The 13,634-nt window shown below is 41.1% G+C and overlaps 1 protein-coding gene across 1 annotated transcript in view; it reads right to left on the reverse strand.

The window, feature by feature from the left end:
* Positions 1-13,634, reverse strand: part of FSTL5 (follistatin like 5) — a 966,340-nt gene that overhangs the window by 132,372 nt on the left and 820,334 nt on the right. Inside the window, 1 exon segment of the mRNA XM_040418623.1 lies at positions 7,836-7,862. Within this exon segment, the coding sequence (XP_040274557.1) occupies positions 7,836-7,862 (27 nt within the window).

Genomic DNA, 13,634 nt, shown 5'->3' on the forward strand with positions numbered 1-13,634 from the left:
AATTTTAGTTGCCAGATTTTTGACCATTCCTCTAGTTTTCCTAAATCCTTTTCCATTTGGTGTATCCCTGCAGGAACATCAACCATGTTACAAATCTTTGTGTCATCAGCAAAAAGACACACCTTACCATCGAGGCCTTTTGCAATTTCGCTGATAAAGATATTAAACAATATGGGTCCCAGAACAGATCCCTGAGGTACCCCACTGGTAACAAGATCTTGGTCTGAATATATTCCATTGACTACAACCCTCTGTTGCCTGTCCCTCAGCCACTGCCTAATCCATTCAACAATATGGGAGTCCAAGGCCAAAGACTGCCATTTATTAAAAAGCCTTCTATGTGGGACAGTATCAAAAGCCTTACTAAAGCCTAGATAAGCGATGTCTACTGCACCTCCTCCATCTATTATTTTAGTCACCCAATCAAAAAAATCAATAAGATTAGTTTGACATGATCTCTCTGAAGTAAACCCATGCTGTTTTTCATCTTTCAATCCATGGGATTTTAGATGTGCCACAATCCTCTCCTTAAGTATGGTTTCCATTAATTTCCCCACTATTGATGTCAGGCTTACTGGCCTGTAGTTGACCGATTCCTCCCTACTACCTTTCTTGTGAATGGGCACAACATTTGCTCATTTCCAATCTTCTGGGATGACTCCTGTTGCCAGTGATTGGTTAAATAAATCTGTTAATGGTTTTGCTAGTTCACCGCTGAGCTCTTTTAATAGCTTTGGGTGTATCCCATCAGGCCCCTGTGACTTATTTGTATTAATTTTAGACAGCTGACTTAGAACCTCTTCTTCTGGAAAGACACATGCATCAAAAGATTCATTAGTCTTCTTTCCTAACTGAGGTCCTTTTCCTTCATTTTCCTTTGTAAAAACTGAACAGAAGTAGTCATTGAGGCAGTCAGCTAGTTCTTTATCTTCTTCCATATACCTTCCTTCTTTTGTTTTTAATTTGGTAATTCCTTGTTTTAGTTTACTTTTTTCATTTATGTCTCTGAAAAATGCCTTATCGCCTTTTTTCCCTGACTGAGCTAATTTCTCTTCTGCCTGTGCTTTAGAAGCTCTTATAACTTGTTTGGCCTCTCTCTGCCTAATCTTATAAATTTGCCTGTCATCCTCCGTTTTTTTTTTTTTATAATTCCTAAATGCTATCTTCTCGTTTTTAATGATTTTGGCCACTTCTGCTGAGTACCACAGTGGTCTCTTCCTTTTTTTGCTTTTACTGACAAGCCTAATGCAATTTTCTGTTGCCTTCAATAGTGCCACTTTTAAGTAGTCCCATTTATCCTGGACTCCAATAAAACTGTTCCAATCTGATAGGGACTCGTATACCACTAATCTAATTTTAAAAAAGTCAGTTTTTCTAAAATCTAAAACTTTTGTTTTTGTGTGGTGTGACTCAGTCACTGTACTTATAGTAAACCACACTGACTGGTGATCACTAGATCCCAAGATTTCCCCTACAGTAATATCCTATACCAAATTCCCATTTGTGAATACTAAATCTAAAATGGCCTCCTTCCGGGTTGGCTCCTCAACTACTTGCTGTAGAGATAATCCCATTAGGGAATTTAGAATATCTGTACTACTGGCAGAACTAGCTATTTTGGTTTTCCAGTTTACATCTGGAAGATTGAAGTCTCCCATAATGATAACTTCCCCCTTCAATGTCATTTTAGATATTTCCTCAACTAGTAGATCATCTAATTCTTTGACTTGGCTAGGTGGTCTATATATCACACCTACACGAGTTACCTTATGATTATCAAGCTGCAAGGTAACCCAAACTGACTCTAAATTGTTCTCGCTAACTTGTATCAAATTAGATTTTATGCTATCTTTAACATACAGGGCCACCCCTTCTCGCCTTCTCTGTCTTTCCTGTATAGAGAGAACCCTGGTATTGATATATCCCAGTCATTACTCCCCTTGAACCACGTCTCAGTAACAGCCACTACATCTACACTGCGTGCAGAATTATCAGGCAAATGAGTATTTTGACCACATCATCCTCTTTATGCATGTTGTCTTACTCCAAGCTGTATAGGCTCGAAAGCCTACTACCAATTAAGCATATTAGGTGATGTGCATCTCTGTAATGAGAAGGGGTGTGGTCTAATGACATCAACACCCTATATTAGGTGTGCATAATTATTAGGCAACTTCCTTTCCTTTGGCAAAATGGGTCAAAAGAAGGACTTGACAGGCTCAGAAAGTCAAAAATAGTGAGATATCCTTGCAGAGGGATGCAGCACTCTAAAATTGCAAAGCTTCTGAAGCGTGATCATCGAACAATCAAGCGTTTCATTCAAAATAGTCAACAGGGTCGCAAGAAGCGTGTGGAAAAACCAAGGCGCAAAATAACTGCCCATGAACTGAGAAAAGTCAAGCGTGCAGCTGCCAAGATGCCACTTGCCACCAGTTTTGGCCATATTTCAGAGCTGCAACATCACTGGAGTGCCCAAAAGCACAAGGGTGCAATACTCAGAGACATGGCCAAGGTAAGAAAGGCTGAAAGACGACCACCACTGAACAAGACACACAAGCTGAAACGTCAAGACTGGGCCAAGAAATATCTCAAGACTGATTTTTCTAATGTTTTATGGACTGATGAAATGAGAGTGAGTCTTGATGGGCCAGATGGATGGGCCCGTGGCTGGATTGGTAAAGGGCAGAGAGCTCCAGTCCGACTCAGACGCCAGCAAGGTGGAGGTGGAGTACTGGTTTGGGTTGGTATCATCAAAGATGAGCTTGTGGGGCCTTTTCGGGTTGAGGATGGAGTCAAGCTCAACTCCCAGTCCTACTGCCAGTTTCTGGAAGACACCTTCTTCAAGCAGTGGTACAGGAAGAAGTCTGCATCCTTCAAGAAAAACATGATTTTCATGCAGGACAATGCTCCATCACACGCGTCCAAGTACTCCACAGCGTGGCTGGCAAGAAAGGGTATAAAGAAGAAAATCTAATGACATGGCCTCCTTGTTCACCTGATCTGAACCCCATTGAGAACCTGTGTCCATCATCAAATGTGAGATTTACAAGGAGGGAAAACAGTACACCTCTCTGAACAGTGTCTGGGAGGCTGTGGTTGCTGCTGCACGCAAGTTGATGGTGAACAGATCAAAACACTGACAGAATCCATGGAAGGCAGGCTTTTTGAGTGTCCTTGCAAAGAAAGGTGGCTAAATTGGTCACTGATTTGTTTTTGTTTTGTTTTGAATGTCAGAAATGTATATTTGTGAATGTTGAGATGTTATATTGGTTTCACTGGTAAAAAATAATAATTGAAATGAGTAAATATTTGTTTTTGTTAAGTTGCCTAATAATTATGCACAGTAATAGTCACCTGCACACACAGATATCCCCCTAAAATAGCTAAAACTAAAAACAAACTAAAAACTACTTCCAAAAATATTCAGCTTTGATATTAATGAGTTTTTTGGGTTCATTGAGAACATGGTTGTTGTTCAATAATAAAATTAATCCTCAAAAATACAACTTGCCTAATAATTCTGCACTCCCTGTATATTCTCAGATGCTGGATTATCACTCCTTTGCCCCCTTTCCTAGTTTAAATGCTCCTTAACCAAATACTTGGAACTGTTCACCGAGGACATTCGTTCCCTTGAGAGAAAGATGCAAACCATCTGTCTTGTACAGTTTTTTTCCATTCCAACAAGAGCTAACATGAGACACAAAACCAAACCCTTGGTTCAGACACCATTCACCAAGACATACATTGAGCTCCTTAATGCGCATCTTCCTGTCATGCTGAAGGTTATGCACAGGCAAAACTGCAGAGAATGAAACAGTTGATGCAACCTCCCGTATATCCTTTCCAAGTGTGTGAAAAGCTTCTTTCACCTTTGAAACCTCATTGCAAGCCAGATCGTTTGTTCGAAGATGGACAATAACATCCACTTCCCTTTCCTGCTTTGCTTGCCTAACAATATTAAGGATCCGTCGTCTATCCCTGCTAGCGGTAGCACCAGGGAGACATCTCACAACACCATTCTCCTCAAAATTCACACCTCTTATGATGGAATCGCCCACCAACAGCTGCTTACTATCAAACCTCACCTTCTCCTTTTTGTCTTTGGCTGCAGTCTTACATACTTTAGGCATGGGAGATGATTGTTTCTCACCCACTGTGCTTGAGCCATCCTCCATGTTGCTCTTGCACTCTGAAAGTGCTGCAAATGAATTATGGAGAGCCACAGACTGTGGAACATGTCTTCTATCCACAACTCTCAGTCTACCAGAACCTACAGTAACCCATCTTCCATTTCTAGGGGGCCTCTGTGGCAGTGGCATTGCAATGTTCTCAGCCTGAGTTTGTTTAATGGTTAATTTACAAATCTCATATTTCAAAAAGGTAATTTCCTGCTGCATTATGGAGAGCTGTCTACAGATCAGACAGTATCCAAACCTCTGAAGAGTGGAACCTGAAATAAAAGCACAACAATTCCTGCACAGAACCAGGTCTGCCATTGTAAAGAGGGGAAAGATTTTAAACAAACAAATCTTACTTGTTTAGATTGTATCCACCTCCAGAATATCTCCTGAATATCTCCAATGCACTTGTAGATCAGCACTTGGAATAGCAGCAAGCTATAATTAGACAAGCTAATACTATGTTGCTATATATACACACACTCCCACAAAGGCTCCTCCCCAACAGCAAATTAACACCTTACTCGCCTATGCTCATTTGCAATCAGACAATAGAGATACTGTGTCTAACAAATTCCTTACCTCTTTTGAAACACAGTGTCTGAGTATCCACCAGAAAAACCACTGAAGTTCTGCTACAGTGGAAAAACTCTGAGTTAGACTAAGTTAGTCTCCTGAATATCTCCAATGCACTTGTAGATCAGCACTTGGAATAGCAGCCTTGGAAAAGCAGCAGGCTATATTTAGCACGGCTATGTTTAGCACGGCAGAGAGCATTACCGCAGCCAATGTGGACAAGCTTACGTTTATTAAAATGAACCAGACATGGATCCCACAGGACTTGTCCGTACCTTGTGCAGAATAGACATTTATACCAGCCTCAACCATCCATTCTTGTACTCAAGTGCACTTATTCTTTGTTTTATTATGTTATATGTCCCAATATTTTGGGGGATACCCCAATTTAAAAATAAAAAATAACACAAATCAGTGTTGGCTACCTATTCCTCCTTCACCGCTGCTTCCACCTACACCGCCACGTCAACCTACACCGCCACATCCACCGCCTCCTCAACCTCCTACTCCTAGATCCAGATTGTTATTTTTAATTTTTCTGTATTTAATGTTATTTTAAGTAATTTCCCTATCCACATTTGTTTGCAGAACAATTGCCATGCTCCATTTTGATGCCTTTTGCAGCCCTCTAGACCTTTCCAGGACTATTTTAGAGCCATTTTAGTGCCCAAAAGTTCGGGTCTCCATTGACCTCAATGGGGTTCGGGTTCGGCGTCAAGTTCGGGTCAAGTTCGGGTCCCGAATTTTTTTTTCAAGTTCGGCCGAACTCGTCGAACCTGAACATCCAAAAAATAAATCCTAAATGGGTTGTCTCTAGAGTTGAGCGGACAGCTCAACTCTAGAGACAACCCATTTAGGATTTATTTTTTTTAAGTAAACACTATTGACTGCATATTCTTAATCCTTTCAGCGCTGGAGGATTTTTCATTTTTACGTTTTCATTTTCACTCCCTGTCTTTCTCAGGCCATAAATTTTTTACTTTTCCATCCACATAGCCATATAGGGACTTTTTTTTTGCAGGACAAGTTGCACTTTCTAGTTCCACCATTTATTGCATACATATGCATATAAGGAAGGAGCTGGAAAAAATTCCAAATGGAGTGAAATAAAAAAATAATAATGCAATTCTGCACCAGTTTAAGGGTTTTGTTTTTACGGCATACGGCAAAATGCTAATTTCATTCTCCATGTTAGTAAGATTAAGGTGATATCACAGATATATAGTTTATCCTGTGTTTTAAGGCTGAAAAAGAAAATTTGAAAAAATATTTTTTGATTTTTATCGCCATATTCTGACCCCTATAACTTTTTTATAGTTATGTGTATAGAATCTGTGTTAGGCTCATTTTTTGTTGGGCAATATGTACTTTTCATTGATACCATTTTGGGGTGTGCATGACTTTTTATCACTTTTCATAAAAAAAAATTGTGGGAATTGAAGTAAGCAAAAATTTGCAGAAGCCATTTTGACTTTTATTTTTCTGTATGGGATAAATATTTTTATATTTTAATAGTACGGGCCTGCAGCGATGCCAATGAGTATATTTTTTTGTTTACATATTTTTATTTACATTTTCAGAAAAGTGGATGATTTTAATTTTTACTGTATGTTTTTTCCTTTTATTTTTAAAAATATATTTTGTACAGTTTTTTTATAGTTCCCTTAGTAAACTATAACAATTAATAATTAGATTGCTTCACTCGTGCAAGCAAGACCACCACTGATGGATTGCAGGGTGGTCTGTAACCATGGAAACGAGCAGTGTATAATATGATGGAAAAATGAATCCAGCCAGCAAAGGAAGCAATATGGATAATAACAATATATTAGTAAGTGCCTTGTAGTAACATTCTCTACATAATAAATGCCACTTTACTGAAGTGAGACAACCCCTTTAATCCTCATGAGCTGATGGCGGATGCGCCAAAGTTGCACCATGTCTCATGGCAGGCAGAACCAAGCGCCAAAGTTATGTAAACGCCTACTTTGGAGCTTGGCTCTGCTGGCTGGGCGACATGGTTTAAACTATGACAGCACTCTTGCTGGTGTAGTTTCAGACCATTTTCCATGCCATTAAACTGGCGTAGAAAATGGGTAAAGTGCTGTGAGTGGGGATAAGGAGCAGATTTTGACGCAAAACCCCTTTGCAACAAAATCTGCACCTTAAATATGGCAAAAAGTGTTGTATATTTCTTAATAAATGACCCTCTCTGTTGCTATTGAGCCCTGCCACAGGACCCACCCCTCAGGGCACTGAAGCCCTCATATGTGCAAAAAAAATACAATTTAGTTTTTCTCAGGAACCCCAAAATCTATTTTCACAAGACAGGTTTTAATTTTAGTAACCAGATCAACCCTACCAGGCAGTATGCCTGGTTTATTAGGGATGATCTTGCTGACAGGTGCTCTTTAAGCAAAAACAGTAGTACATTTTGATCACATATATTTAGCATCTGCACCAAGAAATGTCACAAAATATACTAAAAAGCCACATAAAATTAATGTTCATACAAAATCAAGACATGTGGTCCACCAGTTTAGATCCATTGATGGCTGGTAAACCCAGGTTTAGTCATAACTTCCAAGTAAACTTTTTGTTACAAAAATCTGATTACCATGGCAGCATGAAATTGAGAAATGTTTGTCTCCTAAGTACTAATAATAACTCCAATAATGGAGTTAAGCTGACAACTCCACTAACATAATACTGGTTGCTACTGATTCCTACTAGACACAGCCTTTTAAAGGGTTATAGCTGGTAGGCAGCATAGAGCTAGAAAAAAATTACTGGACTACTTATGAGATTGGAGGAAGGAAATCATTCCTTCATCCCATCCTGCATTATTAATCAGAATTTTCTAAACACAAATTAAATAATCTTTCTAATTATATGTTGCTTTTTTTTATTTTTTGGGATATTGTGCTTCATTTTGTTATGATCATTATGTCATCAAACCAAGAACAGTTGATGAAGCTCCTAGCATGGACATTTCATGATTTTATGGAATACAATTATATTACAACATGAAAATGAAAAAAAAAAAGAAAACAAAAAACAAAAGTACTTTATGAATACCTTCTTTGCGCCACAATATATTCGACACTGCAGCATGTAAGGAAGGAAGAAACACAACAGAAACAAATAAAATGTGAATATGTAAAACAATGGATTGAAAGTACATGCATTTATTTTGCACCATTACAATGAATATTCATTAAATGAAATGGCAAAAAAACTAAATAATGAATTACCCAGCCATATTAATATAAAAATATCTCTGAAACAAGATTTGCACTATTAAATCATAATTTTATTAATTTATCTATTAAAGAAACATTTTAAATGAAAACAGCAAGGACACTGTTTATTATTGGAGTCAAGGCGGTCATACAATATTTCACAAAAGTGAGTACACTGCTTACATTTTTGTAAATATTTTTATTATATCTGTTAATGGGACAACACTGAATATATGACACTTTCATACAATGTAATGAAGTGTATGGCTTGTATAACAGTGTAAATTTGTTGTGCCCTCAAAACAACTCAACAGACATCCATTAATGTCTAAACCGCTGGCAACAAAAGTAAGTACACCCCTAAGTGAAAATGGCCAAATTGTGCCTAATTAGCCATTTTCCCTTCCTGGTGTCATGTGACTCATTTGTGTAAAAGTCTCAGGTGTGAATGGGGAGTAGGTATGTTAAATTTGGTGTTATCGCTCTCACTCTCTCTCATACTGGTCACTAGAATTCTCAATGGCTCAATGGCACCTCATGGCAAAGACCTGAAAAAATGGATCTGCTCTACATAAAGATGGCCTAGGCTATAAGAAGATTGCCAACACCCTGAAACTGACCTGCAGCTTGATGGCCAAGACCATACAGAGGATTAACCAGAGAGGTTCCATTCAGAACAGGCCTCGCCATGGTGGACCAAAGAAGTTGAGTGCACAGCGTCATATTCAGAGGTTGTCTTTTCAAAATAGATGTATGAGTGCTGCCAGCATGCCAGCATTGCTGTAGAGTTTAAAGGGGTAGGGGTTAGCCTACCAGTGCTCTGACCATACGCCGCACACTGCATCAAATTGGTCTACATGGCTGTTGTTCCAGAAGGAAGCCTCTTCTAAAGATGATGCACAAGAAAGCCAGCAAACAGTTTGATGACTACAAGCAGACTAAGGACATGGATTACTGGAATCCTGCAATGTGCTCTGATGAGACCAAGATAAATTTATTTACAGTAGTTCAGATGGTATCAAGCATGTGTGGAGGCAACCATGTAAGGAGTATAAAGACAGTGTGTCTTGCCTAGAGTCAAGAATGGCGGTGGGAGTGTCATGGTTTGGAGCTGCATGAGTGCTGCCAGCTGTGGGAGCTACAGTTCATTGAGGGAACCATGAATGTCAACATGTACTGTGACATACTTAAACAGAGCATGATCCCCTCCCTTCATAAACTGGACCACAGGGCAGTATTTTAACATGATAACAACCTCAAACACACCACCAAGATGACCAGTGTTTTGCTAAAAAATGAGGGTAAAGGTGCTGAACTGGCCAAACATGTCTCCAGACCTAAACCCTACTGAGCATATGTGGGGCATCCTCAAACAGAAGGTGGCGGAGTACAAGGTCACTTTGGGCACAAATTAGCCATTTTCACTTAGGGATGTACTCACTTTTGTTGCCAGTGGATTAGACATTAATGGCTATGTGTTGTATTAGTTTAAGGGCACAACAAATTTACACTGTTACACGGGCTATACACTGACTACTTTACATTATATCAAAGTGTGATATCAGCAGTGTTGTCTCATGAAAAGAATAGAATAAAATATTTACAAAAATGTGAGGGGTGTACTCACTTTTGTGAGATACTGTATATTTTCTGCTTATAGTCTGCAAGTGCTTTGGTAAGGTTCTAATATTTATTTCAGTAAACTAAAATGCCATTATGTTAGTTTTTATCCTCCACAGTTTGATCCTAATCAGAAACATATAATGATCTCATAGCAAAACATATTCTGAAAATAACAGTTCATGGTTCATCTATTACCATTCCATGTGCTACAAGCTATTTGCTCTACATTATTCATAAATAAGCATCTTATTCACTCACAATAACATTTTAATGCAATGATAACATTTTAATACAGCCATCTAATGATTTGCCGAGAGTGATGAAGTGCTTTGGGGTAGATAATGATATCTTGGGATGATTCATTATTAGCTGAGGCTAGAGGAACCCTCTACCATATATGATTATTATTAGGAACAAACTATGGTACAGATATAGCCAGTATTAAAGTCATACCTGGTGCGTTATCACTATAGCTTTTTGCACAGGCTTTGTTTAAAGAGTTTGGCCACCGCCTGGTTACTGTTGACAAATGTGTTTGTAAGCTGACCGTATGGCACTTACTAATATAGTCTTTATTGAAATTCTGCAGTATTTTCTATATTTCATAAGGTATGCCCCATTTTTTGGCAAATTCTTTTGTGCTGTCTGCATGGAGGTGCTGTCCATAAGGGAGGGTCAAATGACTTCCATGTGATGTCTCCTTCATTTAAACACACTGCACCTACATGTACACGTAAAAACCCAACAGACCAAGTGCAGATGGCAAATGTGGTGTATTTGAATGGAGGAGACACCACATGGAGGTGATTTGCCAGGTTACATGACCTCCATCAGCGGCTATCTTATGGAGAGGACCTCTGTGTGGACAGCACAAAATAATTTGTAAGCAAGAGAGTATGCCTTAGAAAATATAGAAAATGGTGCTGTATTAGTAAGTGCCATGTAATCATCTCACAAACACATCGGTCAACAGTAATCAGAAAGTGGCCAACCCCTTTAACTCTGTGCAAAGTTTGTAAAGCTTTAAGTTGGTATCTTACATTGTCGGGATGGTGCAAACCCACTGATTTTGGGGCTTGCTATATCTGTAGTGGAAAAGTGACATTATGAGCTCCCGAGCAATGCATATTATAAAAATATGTTAATTGAGTGCAGAGCTACAGTACTGTCATTACTAGAGATGAGCGAAATTCGATTAGGCTGGTTCACCGAATCTTCCGAAAAGAATTTATTTGATCTGTCGCGGCGAATCACGCTAAAAAACAGCTATTTCCTGGCTGCAGAGAGGATGTATAGTGGTGTAGAACACTGTGCCTTGCAGTAACATGCATAGGGAGTCTTCTATGGTAGTGAGTCAGTATGACACGCACATGACAGGAGTCACTCTTAGAATCACTGCACACTTCACTTATTTAGGCAGTTATGGGGCCAAAACTGACCAAATAACTCAATTATGAACTCAGCCTTACAGGTCGATGTTAGTGCCAGGTATAAAGAACCGTGCAGAGGCCCAAGATCCTACTGTAGCGTGAAAGAGCGCACTCCTTTTACACCGTCAGCTGATTCCACATAGATGTCTACAGAACCTGTTCTATTAAACGCTTATACAAGTAGAGCCCCCCTGACAGAGTGGAAAGGGTGTTAGCAGTTAGTTTGTGTTAACGTCACTGATTATTTTGCCCTTCCTCTGATCCATCAGAACAATAACCCCCCAAAAAACTACCCTGTCTGTTGAGCATCCGTCTTCACTTGGTCAGCATTTGGTCAGTAATCCATCAGTATTGCTAAAGCCCAAAAAAAACTGGAGTTGATCCAAAACAGAGATGACACGTGAATGGAATATTTGCATGTCTTCTGTGTTTTGCACCCACTCCTGCTTTTGGCTACCAAACCATAAGTCAATTCTGATGGGACCATACAGGCCTTATAGCTGCTACATAGACAGGATCCATTGTGTGTCTCATCTTTCCTTCATTCTGACAGATCAGAAGAAGGGTCAAATAAATGATAATGTCAACCAGAACAAAAACACAAAATGGTGGCCCAGTAAAGGAGTGAGGAGGGTGGGAGAACAGCTTGAGAAATCCACAGAGTGGCACATTGACACAGTGTTGAGGTAGCAACAGCATGAGGAGACCAAAGAGTGGCCCAGTGACATAGTGGGGAAGGTGGCAGCAGCATCATTAGGAGACCTCAGAGTGGCCCATTTACATAGTGTTGAGGTGGCAGCAGCATGAGGAAGACACAGAGTGGCCCAGTGACATAGTGTTGAGTTATCAGCAGCATGAGGAGGCCACACACTGCAAGGTGACAGTGTGGAGGTGGCAGCAGCAGCATGAGGAGGCCACAGAGTGGCAAAGTGACATAGTGTGGAGGTGGCAGCAGCAGCATGAGGAGGTCACAAAGTTGTACAATGAAATAGTGTAGAGGTGGCAGCAGCATGAGGAGGCCACAGAGTGGCCCAGTGACAGAGTGTGGAGGTGGCAGCAGCAGCATGAGGAGACCTATGTGGTGAGGTGGCAGCAGCATCAGGAGACCACAAAGTGACCCGGTGACAGAGTGGGGAGGTGTGTGGAAATACCCGCTGACGATGGTGGGTATAAGAAGGAGCACTTTGCATCAGATGTGTCGCATCAGGCGGGTGGAAGCATCAGAATAGTAGCTGAGGCAGGTAGCCAGAAGAAACCAGTCTCTTTTGTAAAGGTTGGGGTGAGACAATATGGATGATCTAATCTGATGCATCAGGCATTGGTGGGTGGAAATCCTGGCTGATCCACGCCTGATTCATCTTGACAAAGGTCAGTCTCTCCACATTTTGGATGGACAGGCGAGTTCGCCTTGGGGTAACTATGGTCCCCACCGCACTGAACACCCGCTCTGATGTGACACTACTGGCTGGGCAGGACAGCTTTTCTAGGGCAAACTCGGCCAGTTGTGGACACAAATCCAGTTTGGCTGCCCAGTAGTCCAGTGGATCTTCAATGTGGGGTGGCAGGGTGCTATCCAAGTATACCACCACCTGCTGGTTCCGGTTATGCTCCTGGTCTAGCTGCTGCTGGTGAGTAGTTTCTTCACTAAGCTGCTCATCGTCGACTATAGACTCAAGCTGCTGTTGATGGAGCTGGTACTGCTCCTACCCCCCAACCCTGCCACAGCAGTCATGGCATTGGAACAAGAGTGCATAGGGCCCCCCTCGGTCAGACCTGCGAGAGGATGGACGATGGCGCAAATAGGCAGCGGCCAACTGACTACATAGGATGTCTCTATAGTAGTTCAGTTTGTCCTCCCTCTCAGTGGGTGTAAAAAAGGCCCCCATTTTGAACCGGTATCGAAGGTCCAACAAGGTGGAGAGCCAGAAGTCATCCCTTTGCCGAATGGTGACAATTCGGCTGCCACTACCCAAGCAAGTGAGCATGCAGCGGGCCATTTGCGCAAGTGATTCGGAGAGACTCCCTGCCTCCATCTCCACTGCATACTGCCTCGGTGTGCCTGGGTCATCTGCCTCACCTTCATCATCTCCCTCTTGCGCTCAGGCTGCTCCTCCTCTCCTGTCACCTGTGTACAAAAACCACCTATTTCGCTACATATTGCTTGTGCTCCATTGTCCTCCTCCTCCTCCGCCTCCTCCAGTTCAGCCCCCACAGGGCTCATGTGGCTGTGAGATTTAGGCACCACGTCTCCTGTCCCCTGACCAGCCAAATATACCAGCATCTGTTTCAGGATATTAAGCAGTGGAATGACGTTGTTCATCCTGTAGTCCTGGCGACTGACAAATAACGTGGCATCCTCAAAGGGCCTGAGCAAATGGCAGGTGTCACACATGAGCTGCCACTGGCTGACATCGAAGTTACACAGGGGAGTACTCCTGTCTGCTTGGATCATCAAGAAATCATTGATGACCTGTTCGTACAGTCGGTCCAACATATGGAGGGTAGAATTCCAACGTGTGAAAACGTTGCATATTAGCCTATGTTGAGGGACCCCGTTCTGCCACTGCAACTCAAGGAGGGTG

Source organism: Bufo bufo, chromosome 2, assembly GCF_905171765.1.
Source record: "Bufo bufo chromosome 2, aBufBuf1.1, whole genome shotgun sequence".
NCBI classification, from domain to species: domain Eukaryota; kingdom Metazoa; phylum Chordata; class Amphibia; order Anura; family Bufonidae; genus Bufo; species Bufo bufo.